The sequence below is a fragment of the Coturnix japonica genome, chromosome 2, assembly GCF_054131305.1.
Source record: "Coturnix japonica strain WE chromosome 2, WE-NBRP24, whole genome shotgun sequence".
NCBI lineage: Eukaryota > Metazoa > Chordata > Aves > Galliformes > Phasianidae > Coturnix > Coturnix japonica.
In genome coordinates, this window is record NC_140664.1 from 54,031,987 (window position 1) to 54,054,569 (window position 22,583).

At 43.8% G+C, this 22,583-nt stretch overlaps 1 protein-coding gene across 9 annotated transcripts in view; it reads left to right on the top strand.

Annotated features, from left to right (window-relative positions):
• The first annotated feature begins 1,097 nt into the window (after nucleotides 1-1,097).
• CARMIL1 (capping protein regulator and myosin 1 linker 1) overlaps nucleotides 1,098-22,583 on the top strand; it is a 159,421-nt gene continuing 137,935 nt past the window's right edge. For 3 of the 9 annotated variants that reach the window (XM_085537596.1, XM_085537598.1, XM_085537602.1), the window contains exons 1-3: nucleotides 1,098-1,192; nucleotides 1,514-1,654; nucleotides 4,703-4,800. In XM_085537596.1, coding sequence (XP_085393722.1) covers nucleotides 1,615-1,654; nucleotides 4,703-4,800 — 138 coding nt within the window. In that variant the 5' untranslated portion in view covers nucleotides 1,098-1,192; nucleotides 1,514-1,614. The other 6 variants (XM_085537601.1, XM_015855145.3, XM_085537595.1 and 3 more) reach the window with 5 other exon arrangements.

Here is a 22,583-nt window from a genome sequence, read left to right on the forward strand (position 1 = left end):
GTGAACAGCGACACCTACAGCTACACAAGGTTGCTCAGAGCCCTGTCCTGATCTCGAGCGTCTCCAGGGATGGAGCATCCGTCACCTCTCTGAGCAACCTGAGCTGCAGGAACGAGTGGTCAGCAGGAGGAGGTCAGCAAGTATTCTGCAAAGAGAAAAGGATGTGGACAGAGGACCGTCAGTAAGAATATGAATATAGTAGAAATAGAATATGAATATTCTCAGATTTCTGCTGTTGCTCTCACTGAACTCATTTCAGGTGCCTTAACCAAGCATTAATGACTTTGATCTTCCAGATCTGCTTGTGGAGTGCTGAAAGGTGAGGTTGGTGCAGCCATCCACCCCTCAGGATGCAGCAGGATGACCGGGGGCGGTCCTGCTGCAGTGGAAACCATCCTCACTGAAACCGTGCGCTGCAGCCAGAACGTTTCCGAGGCTCCCTCTCCTCCAGTGAGCATCCTCTTCTCCTCATTTTATAGGTGCAATTAGGCAGCCCACGTGCCGTGTTTCTGTAATGTGGCTGCTAAGCCAAGCGCAACAAGCAGAACGCTGCGATTGGCGGATATTTCTATGGCCCTGGGAAAGGAGACATACTTCTGGCTTCCTTCGGTGTGATATATAAGCCCAGGAATTCGCCTTTCCGTTCGCATCGGGGGTGCCGAGCCACCTGTAACAAGGGCATTGGCTTGGAGCAGGTGCTACGGCGGCTGCTGTCCCTATGGAGACGCAGCGGCAGAGTGCGGAAGGGGCGGACGAGTTCTGGATCAAAGGTTGTCCTCGTGGAGCTCGAAGGGAGCCGGGTGACCAGGGCTCACTCGATGGCAGCCACTCCCCGCCCTACATCGGTGGTTGTTTTAAAGGAACGCACTACAAGGGGCAATTCCAGGCAGGCAAAGCCCGTGAGGGCCGCAGAACAACACAAACGCCGCAGGGACACTGCAGAGAGCACCCCCTCCCCCGCTCAGCCGGACACCCCTCGGCTTCAAATCGAGAGGGGGAAACCAACATCAAAACGGGCTTTTAGGGGCGGGAGGGGCGGCTCGGACCCTGGGGAGGGTGGGATCAGCCGGGACCGCCGACCGCCGGCAGATGGCCCCCGTGGCCGCCGGGGCTGGGGGGAAGGAGGGGCCGGCCCGGATCGCGCTGCCCTGGCGGGGGCGGGCGCCATGGCTCCGTGAGGGCGATGCTCCCGGTGGGTGCGGGAGGGCGGCTCTCGCGAGGTGAGCGGGGTGGGCCGGGCTGAGGGCTCCGGCCCTGCTGCCCGCTCCTCCGCCGCTGGGGACGGGGTGGGGGGAGAGAAGGCGGGCGGTGCGGAGGGACCGAGAGGGGGGAAGGAGGGAGCCTCGGGGCGGGGGCCGCCCGCTCTCCCGCCCGCCCTCCCTCCCGCCTCGGGGCTGGCCGCGGGCGATTCTTCCCCTGGAAATGCCCCTCCCGGCCGCCGGGGCAGTCGTGCGGCGAGGAGGGAGCGGGCGGTGAATTGCCCCCTTCCCTCCGTCGGCGCGCACACACACAGGCGCAGGGCCGGCCCTCCTCCCCCGCCCCGCGGATTTCATGCTCGCCTGGCTCTGCGGAGGGACGGCGAGCCGCTGAACAGCCCCGCCGGGCAGCGCCAGCATGGCCGAGGAGAGCAACGAGCTCCCCCGAGAGCTCATCGGTAAGGGCCGGGGACTGGGGGGAGAGCCGGGGGCGGCTGGGCTGCACGGGGGATGTGAGGCCGCACCGCGGGCGTTTAGTGGGGGCCGGGGGCTGCGGGGAGGCCGGGCTGCCGCCATCCGAGGGTCCCCACGGGCGGGGTGGGAGCGCCGGGGGTAGCGACACGCGTGGGGGGCTCGGAGCCGGGGGGAGCCGCGCTGTCATCAGGTCCCGGAGCCTCGCAGAAGCTCTTGACGACGCTATGGAGGCTTTACGTTTCTTGTTTAATTCCCTCTGGGCATTGGCTAGTTCAAAACTCGTTTTTATATATCCTGCGTGTGTGCACATACGAGGGGCTATTTGTGATTAAAGTTTCATGGCCGCACGCAAACAGCCCTCCCGTGCTGCACGGTGTACGCTGAAGCAATCGTAGCTGCTGATGGAGACCTCCTGGAAATGCTGTCATCGCTGCTGGGAGCTCTCAGCACATGGATCTTTGGCAACCGGTGTCATACGGGGATAACGGGGCTGCTGCTTCAAGACCTGATGTCACCCTGTTCGGGCGTCCTTTGGGTTGGGAAATCGGGTTGGCTCTTGAAGTGCAAGTTGAGGGTCTCACCTGTGGGAGCGAATAACTTCAAGTGTTGCCTTAATGGCAGATGGAAACAAATCTGTCAGGCGACGAGGTGTGTGTTGCCTCGAATACAGTTTATATAAGCATCTCCTCCTTCATTGACACTGTTGCTTTGACATCCATTGCTTCAGCCAGGGAGTGCTTGTGCTGGGATACAGATGTAACACTGACGAAAGCTTGGCGAAAATCCACATGGAAAGTTGCAGTTGTGCTATGGTAGTATTTGTGCATCTGTACTAAATATCCCTGTGCACCACAGGCAGGGTGCAATGTGTGTTACAGGGGAAAGCAAATCTGAGCATCCTTGAGCACTGTAACACGTTCCATCCTCTGATGGCCTTGAGCAGTGATAAAAAATGCCCCTTCACCCCAATGCTAGAGCCCTGTGCTCACCCACCATGTTGTCTGCGTTCTGTGGGGGTGTGTGGAACTGGTTGTGTGGCAAGCTTGATGTCCACGTGTTAACAGGCAACTTTATAAATAGACTTTGGGGAATGACTCTGCTTTGAGAGTGGGATAGAAGGATGCACCTTAGCCTTATTGACTGTGTGTGTGGGGGGGGAGGGTAGGACAACACATGTTTAAGTGGGAGCTGGACTGTCTGAGTTGCTGCTTTTGTTGTTACTCACTTCCTGTGTGACCTTTATCAGGTCATGTTGGTCATAGTCTTTAAAAAAAATAAAAGAAAATAATTTAAAAAGAATCCCCCTGTTCATGTTGGCTTACCCAGATCTGCTCCTGCGAGGTGCTGGTGTCTGAAGGTAGTCACTGGTGTAGAATATGAGTGAGCACTTGAAAATGAAATCCTTAACTTCGTATCTCTAGCACCTGATCTGACAAATTGCTTTGCAAGTCCACCTACCACCAGTGCATACTGAATAGTTTGCAGACACATGGGAAAATACCTGTGGAACTTAAGTCTTCTCATAGAAACTTCTCCAGCCCTTTCAAACAGGTACAGCCTGATGCCGTGTTGCCTGGCTGAGCCCCAGGCCCTTTCTCTCCCTAGTGCCACTTGAAATTAGCACAGACCCAGGTAAGAGGAAGTCTCAGAACACAGCTCCCGCTGTCAGGAGGGAGGATGGGGTTGGACTTTCCCCTGGTCCTGTTACCTGACTGCCTGGGAAGTTGGCTGCCCGACTCCCTGCCAAGCCTAAGAATGCTGGCAGTCTTCCATGGGCTGCCTTCCTGGGCTGGCTGCTACTGAGGAGCTCTTGTTTCCTGATAGGAAAATTAAAATTCCTGGGGAAAACGTTCTGATTTGGCAGAAAAAAACGACTCCTTCTGACAGAGAGTCACACTGAACAGGCTTATTTCTGACCTGCGTGCCCTTCTGCCCTGCAGGCAGGGCTCCTAGACTTGATGTTTGGATGAATGCAGTCAGGCTATCAGAAGGAAATAGTGCAGGAAAGCTAGAGCGCTGTGGTTAAAAGCCCTAGGAAGAGCCTGCAATCTTCAGTTTTAGCCTTTCAACTTTCACCTTTGCGAGGCTGAAGTGTGTGCACCTGGGGAGGGTGGAGAGTTGCCTTTGAGGTGTTTTTTTTTCTTGCAGCAAGTAGGTTAATGTGTCTAAAAGATTTCTTTCTCATGCCTTGTATGAGGGTGCTGGGGAGCGAAACATATGGATGGTGCCAAGTTGGCTCTTCCTGACATACTCCTCTGTTTATCTGCTACTTACATCAGTGTTAGTCATTGTATAAGCTTTCTGACATGATTCCATGTGTCTAAGTTCCCTTCAGACCAGGGTTAAAGTCTTTAGGGGAAAGGCTGGTTCACTTGGCACAGACAGTCTGTGCATGTGTATGCCCATGCATGTGAAAACTTATGGCAGTTAATGTGACTTTGTTGGCACCGTGAGGTGGTTGTGGTGTCATTAGGAGCTGGGTTGAGACCAGGGCTGCCTTGCACAGCACCCGCTGCATAGCTGTCAGATGTTGATGGCTGGGAGCTGGATCTTGAATGTGCAATGCATAAAATGTGCCAACGCTTCATTTTCCATCATCTGACCACTTAGCTCCCTGATTGTAACAATAAAGGATAGTATTTCTGTAATGCAAGAAGTTAATTGGCTTCTGCACACTTTTCAGGTACAAATAATAGCAAGTGAGGAATTTGCTATATTTTCCCTGAGCAGAGCTAAGCAATGCTAGGGCTTGTCTTGGGAATGCTTTTGATGTGTAGAGCTGGAAAGAAATACACAATTATGTTTAGAATACCGGCATATGGAATATCCAATCCTACCATAACAGATGTAAATTACTTTGCGGATGATGGACTTGATAAAAGTTGTGTGTGTTAGGTGGTGGTTAGCACTGACTGTTGCACAGGCACAAGTGCAAGAAACATTGCCATGAGTCTTCCTGAGAATGTGACTATGAAATCAGTTTCCTTCTTATGTCGGCACAGAAAGCATTTAATTAATATATTTTCTTTCAGAAAGCATCAGGGATGTTATTGGGAGGAAAATCAAGATCTCAGTCAAGAAGAAAGTCAAGCTGGAAACCAAGGGAGACAAAGTGGATAACAAAATATTGGTGAGTACAATAGATTGATTCAACCTGTGGAGGAAAATGCAGCATATTTCCAGAATGCGTTAGTATTTCTCTTGAAGGATTCCTTGATTTTTTTTGTGTACCCTTAGATACACAACGTCACTTCTTTTTTTACTGGTTTGTGTAGCAAGTTGGTTTGCATTGTGCATGTTTATCGCTGGTTTATTCTTCATAGTAAGAGCATGGAGTTGTGGATTTATGTGAAGATTAAGTGTTACTAAAACATGTTCTAAAATAATCTGCTGCCTTTGCTGGTGAGGTTTCTTGTTTACATCAATAAGAGTTTTGAGTGGACAAGAAATGGGAAAAGAAGTACCTAGAATTACTAATCTTGTGAGACTCTCTTGAAGTTGTTACGCAATGAAGGGTGACTGTGAAGTTGTTGTGCTTCTAGAATTCAAACGGCTATTTATACTTTTTAGTATTAAGTCTCTATCTGCATTTTAAAAGAAATGCTTACTGTGTGGGATCCTCCATTGTCGTTCCTGAAACCGTGGTGGGGGAAAGTGTCAGATTAATCTCACTTAATTGTGCTTTCCTGTTTCGTCAAGAATAGTTTTGCTGTCCTCTTTTGATAAGAAGAAAGCTGCAGTAATGAGCTGGTTTGCGTGCGTACTGTCTCAAATACTTGGATATGCAAAAGGAGATAGGACTTCATTTCTTCTTTCTTCTGATACCACACTGTCAGGAGAATAACAAATGCAAATAACTACAATACTGCTGTGATACTTTGCAAGATGTTTTAAATGTGTTGCTTTGTATGAAGAATGCTACTGCATGTTTCATCACCAAGACTTCATTAGAGATTTAGATACTTGCTCCATGTGGATAGTCCGTGGTTTTTAACAAGAAAACAACATGATTAATCAGTTCTAAACTATCTTCATACAGTATGAATTTCGTATTCCTGGGCAGACTGTTGATAACCATCTGTCTTTCACTGAGAGTAGCTACTAAAGGAATCTGAAATATTTTCTGCTTAGTATCTACCCATATTATTTATAGCTCCTGAGTTAAGTTTGTTTCTGTACCGGAAATAGTTGAGGATGTGAATGTTTGTTGATCATCTCTACTTACTTGAAAGCCATGTTTACAGGGAAGGCTGACAGTTTCAATGAAGCAGTAACACTTGATTGACTTCTTGACTTGCACAGATTCATTATTAATATCAGTAGTGAAATATGTTGTGGAAGTACTGTAGTACTGTTCTGACTAATGGGACCAAAAGAATGTCAAGCATTGAATCCTCAGTGTAGCATCTGAGGTATGTACTGTTCAGTGGTGAAATGCCTAAATGTGATGACTCAGATCATTTTTTTTCCCCTGTAATCTCCTAAGCTCTCAGGTGGGAGACTTTAATCTTTTATGGCTGGAAAGGTACTGAAAGGGAAGGAACCTCTTTAAGGGATTCTCAGCTTTCTTGAGTAGCTCTTGTGTGCTTGCATGCTGCCTTCCATGTACAGGGTAAGCCTTTCAAGGATATGAAAGAGGATGTTGTGTGGTAGAAACACTTATTCATTGACACAACCATACAGAGGACTTGTATTGGGAGAAAGGAGAGAATGCTTTCACGGTTAGCAAACTTGACTGTTGACTGCTGGGACTGGATTTCATTTTCTTCTGCCATGGAGTCCCTGTGTGAGGCAGTACAAACCACTGTCTTTTTTTTCTTATTATTTTTAATGATATTTATTTACCTATGTGTTGTTATGTGTGTGTACCTTTACTTTACGTAGTTTTCTTTGCAGAAGTGCTGAGTGCCTTCTGCAGTGGCTGAAGCCAACGGAGACTGTGGTTTCTTTTTAGGACAGAGTGTTCTCTGAGATGCAGGGTGATCTGAAAAAGTGCTAACAGCTACACCTTGAGTGTCTTCAATTAGTGGAGACTTTGGCATTTTTGTGTCTAGATACTCTTAATTGTTTTGAGATTTAGATTTAAATTTTATTAGTAGTTGAGTGTTCAGAAGCAAATGAACCAGCATGCAACAGATTCAGCACTTAACAAGTAGAAAATCCTGTTGCACCTGGTCTAGCTAACACCAGCACTGTGGTGGTATGCACTCAAGGCTTTAGAGGAGGTTGATCGCAGAGGCTGAATGATCTCTTATCCTTCCTAAGTAAATCCAACAACACCGGTGACACTTCAAGAAAAGGAGATTATTTTTAAAAGGCTGTGCTTTGCGTGTAGCTTTAAAAACACTTGACCTCTTGCCCTGTTGTTCACGGTGTATTCAAGATATAAAATACTAGAATATGGATATAATCATTCACTTCAGTCAAGGCAGTGTGCTCTAGCAAATTCCTCTTAATCGAGATGAAAAGAATGCTGCTTAAGGTGAAAACTGTTACGATGGTGAAATTGGTGGATGAAGTCCATGCCTGCCTTAAAGTAGCTTTAGAAACTTTAGGATCTCAGACTTTGGTGCCAGGGTTTGGAAATTATGACTTGGGAGTTTTGATATAAGATGTATTTCTCACTCTGCATGGCTGCCTTGCTGCCTCAGTAATCTCTATTTGCACTTATTTGGTTTTTCAATTAGTCATAATAGTATAAACCGGTAAATGTGGCAAGACTGAATTGACTCTGAACTGTCATGTTTTATGGCCACAGAGATAGAGGCTTCAGACTGCTGTCCAACCCTGAAAAACCAATAACCAATTTGAAAAACCAATGGCCAGCCTCACTGGGCTTCAGGTGAGTCCCCAAGCAAACAGGGTGAAACCACAGCCTTACCCAAGTTGTCCTTCTGCTGCTGTAGTAGAGCCAAGCAGCCTTGAGGGAGAACCTGGAAATACTGGATATAATGGAGACCTTGAACAACCTGCAAGGGTAGCAGCCACGCAGGGTTCTCACTGTACCTGAATGGTGCCATGGATAGTGGCCAGGGATAGCTGTGCACCACCACCAGGTCTATAGAGCTAATCGGCTCGTTATAAAATACTATAAAATACTAATATAAAATTAGGAGTGATTAATGATGGACAAATATTCCAAAGTACCTTTTACTTTATTGTGCCTTATTAACAATAAAAAGGAATAATTATGGCCTGGTTTCTTTTAGGTTAGTTTTGCTTTCCCAGTGAATCTCACACAGTGCAAACAGCCATGTTCTCTGTACGGCTGCTCTGTTGTGTTTTTGTTTTTGTTTTAACGTTTTCCTAACCTTAAGGTCAGGAGGGTGTGATGTGACGTAGTAACTGAGAGCACTTTATTAGGAAATCCCGTTGAGGAATCTCAGTTAACGCTGCTGCCCTCAGGTCATTTGCATTCGCCTTGTTAAAATATTGCAGTGCTACTTCTGGAACCATGACAGTTGCTTTGGCAGGTGGCTCTCCTTGAAATATTCTGTATGCACAACATGGATTTACTGAGAGTAATTCATATGTCCTTGTCACTTTTTTTTTTTTTGGGGGGTGGGGGGGTGGGGGGGCGGGGGGGGCTGCATATGTTGCCAAAGACTTTGAAAATGAATTTCCTACTTTACTCCTGTCAAATAGGTTTGTATTTATTATGTTATATTTGTATTTATTATGACGGAGCACTGGAACAGTCTGCCCAGGGAGGTGGTGGAGTCTCCTTCTCTGGAGATATTCAAGACCCGCCTGGATGCCTACCTGGGTGACGTGGTGTAGGGAGCCTGCTTAGGCAGGGGGGTTGGACTCGATGATCTCTAGAGGTCCCTTCCAACCCCTACAATTCTGTGATTCTGTGATGTGGTGTGAGATTTCACAGTCTACCCGTAAAGATTCACTGCTAACAAGTGAAAATTTATTTAAATAGTAATAATAATAAAGAATATATATTTACTTTTAAAGGATCAGTTATGGCCCTCCTTTGCGCTGTCCATGTGGCGTTGCAAAGAACCTGGCTGAATTTACTGAAGCAGCTGAGTAAAGCTGAGCTGCTGTGCCTGTTCAGCTATAAGGATAGCAGTCTCATAGTGGAGGCAGTAATGTTTTGCAGAGCCAAAACTATTTTGGGATTAAAAGCTTTGGCACTTGTTTCCCATTGCTCATCTTTTGTCATGATCCATCTATAGTTTTCAATCTGAATAGAGATGAAATTCAGTATCCAAGTAGGTGCAAGCATAAAAAAATATTCACTTCTGTTAAATCACTGAGACGTGAAGCTTGCAGGGTTGTCCAAGGTTGGCTTTATGTAAAGTGTGTGCTATCTTGCTCTTTATATCATGACAGCTGGTGTGTGAATTTGATCTTCAGTATGGACATTCTTGTAGAATAATGGTGTTTCCTCTTCTGAGCCCACAACACTGAGTGTTATGACATACATTTTAAGTGTGTATTTATAAATATGAAAGGAAGTAGGTGTTGGTACAACCCTCATGTCAGGAAATGTAAATAAAGCAAGAGAGAGTAATAAGAAATATGTGAAAATATATTTTAATCAGTTTATAAGATGAGTCTTAAATCAACTGAACTGTGGCTGATTGCTGCAGAAAACTGAAATAATGAGTGCTGCTGGAAAGAGAAGTTATGAAGCCAGTTGTATAGTGTGCAGTTAATTTAATAGTCATAGAATCATGGAATCACTCAGGTTGGAAAAAGCCTTAAAGATCATCAACCCCACCCAACTATACTACCCTGACTCTAGTAACTCTCTGCTAAATCATATCCCTGAGCACCACATCCAAACGGCTCTTAAACACATCCAGGGATGGTGACTTGACCACCCCGCTGGGGAGCCTATTCCAGTGTTTAACTACCCTTTCTGTAAAGAAGTGTTTCCTAACATCCAACCTAAACTCATCCTGGCGCAACTTGAGGCCATTTCCCCTTGTCCCATCACCTGCCACCAGGGAGAAGAGACCAACCCTCACTGCAAGCACCTTTCAGATACTGGAAGAGGGTGATAAGGTCTCCCCTCAGTCTCCTTTTCCCCAGACTAAACAGCCCCAGTTGCACCAGTCTCACCTCATTTTACACACTTAACATTCTGATGCTGCAATAGTACATGTAGATGTTAAGATCATCCTCGCTGTGAAACTTCTAGGAAAAGAATCCAGAATCAACCAAGTGGAGAGAAATGGTAGCCTTCTCTGTGGGTTGTTGGGGCTGGGAATTGAAGTTTCTTCTTCAGTTTCTCATGATGACTGTTACTTCCAGTTTTCCTTCTCTTTCCCTTCCTTATTTCTAACCTCTCCCCCACTGAAAGCACATACTGCGGGAAGAACTATGCGTTTAAACCAGTGTCGATGCATTTGTATAGCTTCTTAGCATAATAATAGGAATAAACTGTGAGGCAGCGCTTGGGCATTCTGCTCCTTTCCCTCAGGTTTGTCTGCCTTAAGGGTAAGCAGTAATCTACTCTCTAATTAAATTGGCCTTTGACCAAAGCGAAACAGTCCTTTTTCTCTGGCTACCCAAGCAAAAATGCAAATTTTCCACAGCCCTGGCTCTTCTGTGTCCTTTTGAGTGCAGCTCTGCCCCAAGTTGTGTGCTTTCTTTGACACTTGATTCAGGCATGGAAGATTTCTTGCACGTTGAGAGTACTATGCGTTCTTACGTTCTCTGTAGCACGTGCTTTGGGAGGGTAGAGTTATAACTTCAGAAGATCAGCTTGCTTGCACTTGGCTTCTTTAATTTTGGATAACTGGCACACCTAGGAAAAGGTGAGAAAAGGTGACTGCTTCCATTGCCTGGAAATCAGCTGCCTTTGTTCTGTCTCAGCTACTTAGCACTCACCTGTGCACATCCTTATCCGTGCCCTGCAAGGAGGAAAGCTAAAACACTGCCTCACTCTTAGTGGCTTCTGGTTTTCTTTTCACGGCTCTCAGGAAGACAGGGCTGGTAGGAAGAAGGACTCCACTGTGGCTCTGAATGACAGACACATAGGATCTTTCCTTCTATCAATTTTTCATAACCCAATAAAAGAATCTCTTTTCTTTAAACCATCATACTCTTTCTATTTCTTTTGCTGAATATATAATGTACCAAAGTGGTTTGCTAATGTACTTTTGTTTCCAGAGTGCCTGACTCCCCGCCACTGTAATTTATGAAATGCAACCTTCCTAAGTGAGGATTTGCATTGAAATCTATGCATGAAAGTGGCAGAGGAGAGAATATTACACATAATTTCCAAAAGCTTGAAATGAAATATATCAAATGAGCATTAGGGTCAAATTCTTGTCTGAGTTGCTCTTCACCCAATGATGACTGTTTTTTCAAGTAAGAAGGCTTGGGGGGAAGGGAGGGGACAGAATATGTGTTATTTGATGGGCCAGTATAAATGCAAAACTCTTGTCTATGTTGTTTTTTCCTCTCATGACTTGCTTTGACTGCCTGGAGATACTTACTCAAAGAGAAGATTTCTTGCCTGTGAAATGTGGCTCTCTTTACTGTAAGCAATGTGAGGTTGAAAAAGGCCACAAGGTCTGCTAATTGAAAAGCCAGTGCCATGCATGGTGACAAATGCTGTCTTTTGCTCAAGAGCCCCTCTCTTCGGCCATTACTGTGATGGAGGATTTGGGAACATGTCCAATTTGTCTAATGATTGAAATATTTTACTTGGGATCACCTACTATTCTGCTGCTTGCTTTTTTTTTTTTTTTTTTTTTTTTTTTTTTTCTCCTGGCAGAAGTAATTTAAATCTGTGTAAGATAATTACAGGCCCAGTATGTAAAATTATTTGTTAAATGTAATTGCTGCTAAATGTGCTTTGTATTGCTACCGCGGTCCCCAAGCTGATTCCTGCCCTCGTTCTTGTCTAATCGCTCCCTATTTCCAAAACACCCCCTCTGCCACAACTCATGAGTGATCGTGTTTTGGTTAATGATGGCTTCCTTAATTTGAACATTTAAGATGATAAAGTATAACTATGAGAATTTAATTACAAAAGGCAGGGCCTGATAACCCTGCGTTCCTGAAACAGCCTCACCAAAGTTAATTGGCTTGTTCAGGTTAGGGGGAGCCAGGGTAGCAGAACAAGGTCCAGCTATCTGCAACTTGGGGGTTTAATGTTAGTACATTGAAACAAGTTTCTGCTGGTTGGTGCAAACTGAGGAGAAAAGGTCACAGCTAAAGTGCCTGCAGGATAGAAACCAAAAGCAAGTGAGGAGCAGCTTGTACTTGAACCGGTGATATTACCGGTTCTTCTTTGCACACTGACTCTTACAGAAGTTGAAAATCACGGACTTTTCTTAGGGGGGCTGAATGTTCTGCAGCTTATTCCCTGGGCTAATAGATGGCACTTGAATCCCTGCATGTTGTAGAAGACCTCTGTAACTGGACAATAGGCTTAAATATGTGTGTGGGAGGATGGAAAACAATCGTGTAGAGGCTGGGCCTGGGCCTATTTTCTCCTTAAGAGTTCTGACCTGCGTTGCTTTTTTCAAGGAGTGTCTATACTTGTTTCTTCGCTATTTGCATAGGCCAATAGATACACTTAACTCTTTCCGCTTAGTGCAGTTAAAGCAGTGGTTAGCAAGCAACAGGCACTCTGCAAAGTAGGCAACAGTACATTTGGGGTCATTGAAAGCTCTCTTAGTAGCCACTGCTTAGGAAGCTGAGGCCACTTGGAGCAGGCCATTTCTATTTCATGCTCCTCAATGTTTGGAAGAAGAGAGACACGTGTTTATATACACTTCAGGTCCTCTAAACACATCCTCAGTTTTCTGACTGAACTGCGTCCTCCTCTTGCACATCAAACTTTGACAATCCATTGCTTATGTAAGGCTTCATGAAATTCTGTGGATATGAGCTATCAATATCTACTTATTCTTGGGGCTGGAGTGGGAAACAAGAGGGTAATGTAGTTGCTACAGAGAGTAATGTAGTTGCTACTTAGATCTGATTAGGGGAAATAAATGGCTGTTGACCCTGATCTGAATTGGGAGATGGGGCACTGCTGTGTTTGTTCGGGGCTGCCCTTTGAATAAAAAGGCTTCTCTGCCTTTGAGGCCACAAGCAAGACTGCAACTATTCATACAAAGCCATTGATAAAGGGGAAAACTTACAAAGGCTCATCTAACAAGCACTTGAGCCTGGTACTTAAGAATAATACTGTCCTTTACCCTGAGATGCAGTGGGAGGAGCCTTAGGTATGGAGTAGTGAAGACAGATTAATGTTTGGGCTTGTGGTTTAGCAAGTTTCAGCTGAAGATTCCCACAAATACAAGAACAATTGACATAAATTTATGTTACTGTGCTAAATGAGTAAATTACTATTATCAATTTCTTCTTTGTTCTGTATGTGATTGTACATAATGCTACTCATGTAGAAGGAACATTCTCTGCTTTCTTGTTCTCAGGTTTCATTGGTGTTTGATCTATGTTGCTTATGTCATGGGAGCAGTTTGGTTCATACTGGTGGGCATTATGGGCTGTTGATATAATTTGGCTTTAGGCTCTTTCCACATTTGCCAAAGCAGCTTTTCTTTGGTTCAAAAAGAAATAAATACATTGCTAGCATCTCAACAGGGTATTATACAGACTATACAAGTCCTGAGGGGACACAAAGCAGCATGATGGCCGCAAGTCATGCTTGGCACTGGTCTTTCCATCTCTAGGTAGATGAACTGATGTGTTTAAGAAAAAAAGAAGTAACAACAATAAATAGAGCTACAGTATAATACGGCAATTAAAATGCAATTAGCTGATGATGTGGATAGTGCATCAGCAGTCTAAAAACTTGTAAAAAAGCTTTAAACTGATTTCCTCTGTGGATAGAATGCTGAGTTGCCCAATTTTTATAGTTCTCTCTTAGCTTTGGGAAGACGCTTTCTAAAATATTTGACAGCGCCAAGCGATTTAACTGCACCTTGTGCAATCTGTACCATTTCCTTCACAAAGGATTTCACAGCCGCTCTTCTGCCATTTACATGCTTAAGTCACGTGTGCAAGCTGCAAAGCAAAGCTGAATGCCAAGTGTTCTCAGGCTTCTGTATAGGTATGTCAGCTCGAGATCTGAAAAACTGCTTATCTAGAGAAGAGCGGTGGTCGGTCTTTAGCCAAATCCTAAGTCTTCAGAAATAGCCTAATTCAACGGGGATATATGTTTCAGTTGGAAACTGCTGCTGGTTTTTGCCTGCGCTCAATGCTGTTAAAAACGCACAGGTCTCAACTCTTCAAATTTACATATTCAGATTAGATTTAAGGTGGCGGTAGAATTAATGCCAGCACTGAAAACACCTTGCTTTTTTGCCTTCCTATTGTTAAACTGCGATCTTTTATCAGCAGAGATTTATTAAACTTAGTAAATGCTTTCTGTAAGCCATTTAAATACATTTTTGCCCCTTTAAGTAATGTGAAAACAGCTCCCAACACAAAAGCTGAGGATTGAGTTAGTTTCATGCGCTATATCTAATGTAATACTATCCTTTTCAAGTCCTTCCTGTAACATGATTAGATCAATCTGTTGTTGTTTGTATGTGCATGAAATTGTGTGAAATTAAAATCCTGCAGGTTTTTGAATGGTATTTATTTATCACAAATGTAGCCCTAATGCAATTTCAGTAGGTCTTTGTTCAACCTGAATGGTTGACGAGTTTGCCTAAAATAGATTATTATTCTATTTGCCTGTATTTTTTTTTTCTGGTGCTTTCTGGGGGGAGGGTTGATGAGGTAGGGGAGTACTCACCTTGTTTTTCCTTCCTGAGGGTCTGTATGCTCTTGTCATAAAGAAAATGTTGCAGATGATAGTTTGAAATCAAGACTGTGCTTAAGAAAATATGCATGATTGAAGGAAGCCGTTCTGCCTCTTTCTTCACCTCTGTCCCTGTTCCAGCCTTCCAGTGCTCCCCAGGATCTGATTTGTATGTAGCTGACAGTGCCTCTCCCTTCAGCCACAAGCGAGCAGTAAGCTTGAATGGAGGTCAGTGCACTTGTGTGTGATGCAGAACTTTAGGGACCTTGTTTCCTTGCCTTCCCAGGTCTTTCCTTGCCTTTCTTTGCTAGCGTGAAAGCCAGAGCTGCATGCTGCTGCTGTTCTCTGGCTATGTAACGCTGTGTCAAGCTGTATGCATGAGTCTGCTTGGAGTTGGTTGACTTCAGGACTGGATGGGAACTAGGCATTTGCTAGCTGTGCTGCTCTCTGAGCACCGAAAAAGTGAAGTTGAAGACTTGTATCAGAGGGAATGCAGGTTCTTAATATCCAGTTAACAATATACACACCCTGTGAGGAGCCAATATTGGATATAACAGTCTGAGGGAACTGGAAAAAAGGAGTGACTTTCTCTGCCTTCCTGTGTCACTGGTTCTGAAGTGGTAATAACAGCATTTTCTGGAACATGGAAGAAGAGTTGGCACAGACATCAGACTTTCAGCCTGGCAGGAATTAAGCAAACTGCCTTTTATTGTTCTGGTGTTTTTGTGTTCTCTTGAAATAAGTTTTTCTTCCATTGATCAGGCAAAGGGTTTGAGTCTAAGTAGCCCACCCTTCTCACAGGGCTTTAGTTCTCAGTAATTTCAGATCTGATAAAAGGCTGCTATTTCAATACAATTATTTATTTACACCATTACAGTTAAGTTTTTGTGAGGTTCATAGACTGCGTGGGCTTTGTTTCTGTAACAATACCACTGTGATAAGCAAGTTGAGAGAGAATTACAGAAGAATGTATAGGATACTTGTGACTGAGAACAGGCAGTGCTCCTCCCTCTCCCAAAACAGTGTTTGAAGCTGTTTTTTACCTTTGAGGTCCTGTTCTCTGCACTAAGTCTTAAAATAATGAAGTATACAGAGAAAATCCCTGAAAGTTTTATGACTCAATGTGGTAACACTGAATCTGTCCCGCCATCTTTTTAACTTAGCCTGTGGAAATGCATTGAACACAGATCTGCCACGCTTCTGCAGTTTCTGAACAACCCAGCTGCTCTGTTACGTCAAACTATATCCGCTTAAGGTGTGACCAAAACCCGATTCTGGTTTCTTAGTCCAAAAGTCTGGAGTGCTCCCAGGTGGCATCTGGAGCTGGGAATTGCAGGGTGAGGAGTGGGTTGGATTGCATTGCTCTGCTCAGGGCTTTGTGCCCTGCCTGAGGGCTAGAGGGTCTATTGGGGTGTGGTGGATCCATGGTGTAGGACTGGGCATTTGGTTAATTCTTAAGGCACTGTGCATGCGCTGCCATGAGGAAACATAGTATCTCAGATACGGTAGCCTCTGGCAGTAGCGTTAAGCTCCTCTTTTTTTTTTTCTACTTTAAAAAAAATTCCTGTGTAATGGAAAATCTGTTCTGAGCTGATTTTAGCATTACATGGAGGTAAAAATTCCCAGCGGTTTGCAGTTATCAGTGTACCACTGTGTGGCGAGGTTGCTTTCAAGCATCTGAAATGGGGATATTGATGTTTTCCTCTCCTGTAGGCAGAGTTCATGCGTAAAATTAATGTTGAGCTTCTGAGGGTGTTTAATAACGACCCCTCCCATGAATGTATACCAATGCACATGATGTTTTATCTATTGATGCTTAGACTGTACTGTGTCTTAAAGAGCCACTTTATTGCATGTTACTCAATAAGCGCTCAAGGATTATGTACATTTCCAAGTTAGTTATGGTCTTATTTTATTTTAGGGTCAGTAGAGTATCCAAAGTAAGAGGCAAGAAAATCAAATCATCTGAGCTCAGCATGTGGCCTCTTGCACTGAGATGATGTTCAGCTGCTACGTGTGGCTTCCGCAAACAACCAGTGTGTCTGCAGGTTCTGCACTGCCTGTTTGTTTCAGCCAGAGAACACCCCTCTGCCAACACATGCTGTGAAAAGCCTGAGCCTGGCCCATCTTCTATGCTGCTTGTAGCTTTATCTGCTTCGTTATTCATTATTAAATGCATATTAGACAAGTGCTATAAAAATCCCTTTCACTCTGGTTGAACCCAAGAACCGTCACTGAGAGTCTGGAGAGGTCATTAATTTTTGTTTAATGCAAATGCTGTGTATTTCTGCTTTCCACTAAGTGCTCTTCGCAACAGCACACTTAAAAGACTGATAGATTCTCCCTGAACAGTCCTTTAAGCAGTGGATTAATGTAAAATGAAGTCCTAAATTTTTCCACATTTCTATTTGACGCAGAAACATGAATACTTCGTGTTTGAAAATGTTGCTAAAGGTCTGGTAGTAAATAAGGTCTGTGTAAAAATGACTATTCATGCTGTGCATGCGTGTTGATATAAGCACTGCTGTATTGAAACACCTTGAAAGCAGTCTCCATTAACACAGGCACTGAATAAAACTAAAGGGCACGTTTCACTAACACAGACAACAAGGGTTCAAGTTTTCCAAGTTTTTAATCTCAAATTACTCAGTTTAAACATGCAATGTTGCAGTTTCTTTTTGGCTTATTTTAAACTCCATGATTAAATAAACAAACAAATGGAGGCTTTGTTTTTTCCTTCTTAAACTCTGCCTTGTGGAAGCACTGCCTTGTCTTTCTGCTTTTATTAGGCATGCTCTGACTCATTTTTATTACGTTAGAGAGCATCTTTTTACTTAGTCTTTCTTGTGGGAACATTCAAACATTTGGGAGCTGTAACTCTACCTGCTACTAACCCGAGGCATCAGCTTTTCCTCTAAAGGGAGAAGAACAATTCAATGAGAAAATACCTTTTTAAATACAGACTTTTTAGTGATGAATTTACCCTGGCTAAAACTTCCAAGAAAATGTATTTATGTATGCATTTATTTTAAAAAAAAACATCTATTTTAGGACTATTTTTGGTCAGAGTTTTCTTTTGGGTCAAGAGATGTAGCCTCGGGACTCCTCATGCAATTGGATTTAACAGCAGCAGTGGCCTGAGACATCCATTTTACTGTTGGAATATCTAAGTGGGGGAGAGCTGATCCTTCCTCCTGAAAAAAAAGCAGATAGGAGGCTGCTTGGAGAGTGTTTGAAAACAAGGCCAAGGAAAGGGAGATCAAGGCCAGAGGAATTACTTTCTGCACAGGGAGTTTCCCTCCTATTTTTTGTACTTAACAGACTGCAGCTGTGAGCCATGTCCTTCTCCACACAGCAGAAGGCCTTGGATGGAAAGGCATACTCTCCTTTTCTCACCAAGGGACAACTTGTATCTCTATAATTGGGCAAATAGAAGCAGAAAAGACAGTGATGGAGCTCAAGTGGCTTTGGAGGTCTCAGTTAGGCTACACAGTATGTGTTTTTATGGTACTTATTAGTGAAGACATCCAAGGAATTAAGTCTACCATGCCTCAGACTCCTGGGTTTTATCCAGTCATAATTGTGACCATGTTAGCTGTTCCACTTTACTTGGCTGAATACTGGTGAAATAGCTGCTGAAATAGCCATAAGATGGCAGGTGGTGCACGGGTCTCCTAAAAATGCTGTAAACTAGGCTAGGAGACAGAAAATAATTTATCCTTCTGTGTGGTAGACTGTTCTTCCAGGTGAATTTGACACCTCTTCCTTGGAAATCTCAGACACGTGTTCAGAACCTCCTCTTCAGATGCTTGAGTGTGGCTTGATGGATAATTGTCGGAACCTCATTCCTACACCTAAGCTTGCTGATGCTGGTGTAAATATTAGTGTTTATCTCCTGCAAAGACTCACATAGGCAAGGCCTCGCTGTTATTTATGCCAGTGCTTTTTCAGTAAGTGCTGTCTCAAAGATTTCTGGAAGGAGTGTGGGCTTGTGTGAGAACACCAGCCTGTGTTGCTGAGGATGGTGTGTGGTTGGCTTAGCCTTGCTCTCTAAAAATCAGGCTTTGCTGAGATTTTTCTACTTCCCTTCTGTTCTCAGAGCCATTTTGTTGTTGGTGGCGGTTGGCTTTGTTTTTATTTGTTTGTTTTGTGGTGGGGGAGGTTTGGGATGCGGGAAGATGATTGTTAATACATTGACACTCGAAAATCTTTAATATGTGTTTGCTTCAGGTGTTAGAGTACACAGGGATGGCATTAACTCTTGAGTTAAACTGCAGTTTGGCTGTTGTTTATGAGTGAAGATTTAGAAGTTTGGGACTGTCATGCAATCATTTATAATGGCTGTTTCTTGTGACAGAAAGCCAGAAGGATAATCTGTTACCTCAGGTCATATTGGCAGTCATGCCTGCTGTTGCATTCATTTCTTTGGATTTAACAGTAATAAAAATGTCTGAACATAAGCTCTGAGAAGTATACTGATAACGGAGTGAACGATAAGTATGATTATTTAATAGCATTAAATACTTATGTGGGGATATATAAAAATCTCCAGCAACCAGCATCCAATAACAAAAGAGAATTGTCAGTTTACTGTCACCATCATATAAATCATCTTATAACCACTGACACTGGGCATGGACCTTGAGTCTTCCCCCACACCCCCAAACCAAATATGTTTTGTTGTTGGTATGTTGGTTTTTGGTTTGTTTTTTTTTTTTTTTTTCCTCACCAGATTTAAAATATGATTAGTTGGATTGAATGAGGAGGATGATTTAATGACAAGGGGATAAGATCTCGAATCCTGGAGTCATAAATGATGCTGGGAGCTTTCAGCAGCTGTTTATTTTCATAAGGAGGCAGACTCTTTTGGAAAGACTCCACTTACTATGCAGCTGGGAAAACACATATCAAGCAAAAACGCACTTTGAGTTGGGCTTGACAAGCCAACAGTTTTTTCTTTTTTGTAAATTCTTCTCTTCCAGCATGAAATCTGTGCTTTTGTGTAGGTGATTTTGGTGTAGTTTGGTGCCTTCCAATTTGTGTTTCCCCAGTGAAGCTCTTTTGGTAAGCACAAGTGTTTTCTCTTTGAAGGGAAACTCGGTGTCTGTGTGCTGCCCTGATGAGCTGTGATTTCCTGGGGAGTCTGAGGCAGATATGAAGGGAGTGTATAAACAGGAGGGGGAATGGTTTTTTACAAGGGTGGATAGTGATAGGACAAGGGGGAAATGGTTTTAAACTGAGACAGGGGAGGTTTAGGTTAGAGATTAGGAGGAAGTTTTTCACTCAGAGGGTGGTGACACACTGGAACAGGTTGCCAAAGGAGGCTGTGGATGCCCCATCCTTGGAGGCATTCAAGGCCAGGCTGGATGTGGCTCTGGGCAGCCTGCTCTGGTGGTTGGCAACCCTGCACACAGCAGGGGGGTTGAAACTCGATGATCTTTGTGGTCCTTTTGCAACCCAGGCCATTCTGTGATTCTGTGATGCCCACTGACGAGGACAAATAAAAAGCATTCTGTAGTTAACATTTTTTCTCTTACACTAATGTAGGATTTTTCTCTTTTTAAAATGCTAATATATCTTAGAAGATCTGTATGATTTGTTAGCTCTTTATAGCGAAGTATATATTTTGCAGCACATTTATTAAAGAAAGAAAAGAGGCAGAAGGGAATTGTCTCTGTCTTTCAGCACTACCGCCTGCAACTGAGATGTAAAACTCTCCCCTGAAGTGAAACTCTGCACAGATTTATTAAGTAGGGAAAAAAACCATAGTGTGAGGCAACACAAGAGTTTAACAGATTTTAATAAATAAACAGTATGCAAAGACAGGAGAAAATTATTTATAGTACTACAGGTCTGCTAGTATTTCAAAGGACCTTGAAAATATTGCAGTGCAGCTGTTCTTGTTAATCTAATGTTAGAGGATCTTTACTTTGAAAAATATGAGGTGGGGGCTGGCTCACATCCTTGTAAGCTCAAGTTCTGAAAATTATGACTGGAGATATTAGCATCTGGCTGGGCTGAGGTGGAAAGATCTACAGATTGGAGGCAGACCATAGGAAGATGTTTTATGCTTTGGTAACTGTGAGTATTTATCCGGTTTTGACTGATCAGTCTGGGAATGGGATTTGGGTGCCAAAATTGCAGCATGAAAGCCATGCAGCTTCTGAAGAAGCAGCTCTTGCTCTCTCTTAGTTAAGTAATGGGTATGAGCTATTGAAACTGTTGTTGGATGAAACTGGAGATTTTTTAACTTGTTAATCACAATATGGTTTGGGGGTTGATTCCTGAAATGGAAGAGGTTTAGGATAGAAGAAACCAACTTTGTGTAATTTAATAGAAAGCAAAGATGATATTTATGTGCCCAGGATGAGCTTTGCAATACGATGAGAAAAGATGGGCCCTACTGAATGGTCATGAGCGTTGAAGTAATTTATTTCTTTGCACTTCTTTGTTGTCTGTGTGCTGAATGATCTGACTGACCATGACTCTTATGAGTGATTACATAAGAGATTTTGCAGTTACGGCCTGTTGAATACTGGACAGTTTTCCTTGGTCTCAAAACTTTTCCTATATGGGGACTATGTGGTATAATTCTTTCTTCATAAACTTTCCATTTCAAAGGTCATTAATGTTTAAAAATACTTTTGGAAAGTTGTTTGCAACTAACCTTGGGACTGCTGTCAGAATTATTGTGCTGAGTGAAATGCGCAGCAAGATCAAATTCTGTGGGCTCTGTGACGGTTTCCTTTTCAGTGTGATACAGTGCATGAACTGCCTCACTTGGTTTGTTCTCTTCTATGGGGGAATCCATTGATCCACTAAAGAGCTGATGCTTTGCTGTGAGGAAAAAGCCTATGGTATCTATGATGATGCAGATGTTTTTCTGTCTGAGAAAGTGTGACATAATGTCAAAGCCCTGCCTGGCTTTTGTGGCTTTTCACTTACCTGTTTAAAAAGTGCTAATCTCTTTGCTATCCCCCCATGTGGGAGAGAGAGATGGAGACAGAAGCGATAACCTGTTTATATTTCTGAAAGAATAAAACCACAGAAATAACTTTGAATACTTTCCCTACCCTGGAAGCTCCTTTTTGTTATTTCTACCATATACAAGAGAGCAGCCTGCTGTCATTGGTCCTCGGGGGTGAAAGGCTTTGCAGCTAGAAAGTGACTGCACAGCCCTACAGCCTGCTGTTTTGCTGAGGTATCATGATGGTAGGAGGGATGGACAGTGAGCAAGCTGAATGGACTTAGGCTGCTGCAGCACAGTTTGCCTTGCTAGTGTCAACTAAAGCCAGGTATCAAACCACAATATGATAAAACAGCCAAGGGGAACAATTGCTCAGCATCAATGAGGACCCATGCTTCCTGACTTTCCTTTGTGTAGCGATCTTGAACAGCTGTTTTCAGAGTATGCTTCTGTTTTAAAAATCATTTTTCTTCTAGAAGTGTCTGTGATGTCAGAACATAAGGACACAGTTGAAGAAAGCCAGCCACGGGCCACCCAAACAACTGCCTAAGTCATAGGAATTGAGATTTCTAGCATGTTTGCTGCAGCTGTGTCTGCCTGCAGGCCTGCTCTTAGTTGTGGGAAGCCCTGTGTAACTCACCTGGTCCCGTGCAGTGCTGCTGCATGCCCTATAATCTTCTATCTCAGCTCGTTGAAGAGCCCACAGCTCAGCCCTTTGCTAGTGCTTTGGACAAGATGGAACCTGTGAGGTGTTTTGCTGGCTGAAATCAAAGGGTGTCACTGGGGCTCACTAAGTCACTGGAGTGCAGTTCTGAGACAGGTGAGGGGAATCACCCTCTGCATACGGAGGGATCGAAGGAGGTACTTAGGCTAAATGCCTGTCTTTTAGGTGACTCAAGTCAAACAAAATGATTTTTTTTTGCTTCAGTACTCTGTGCTTTGCTTTTATGTTTGTGGAATGGAAGAATTGCTCTGCGCCACCTCATAGAATGATTCTTCTGCTTCAAATGATGCATCCTGTTTCTCACAGGACATCTTTGTTGCCAGAGATTTCCATGGCTGTGCAATACTAGGTTATGCTGTAGCTCTCTCCATTTGTCTTGCTGTGGCATGCTGTAATTGTGGCTTCTGGTCTTCCAGTGGAGCCTGTAATGGTATGTGGGAGGCCTGCTGTGGTCTGTGTACATGTGCTTAGCAA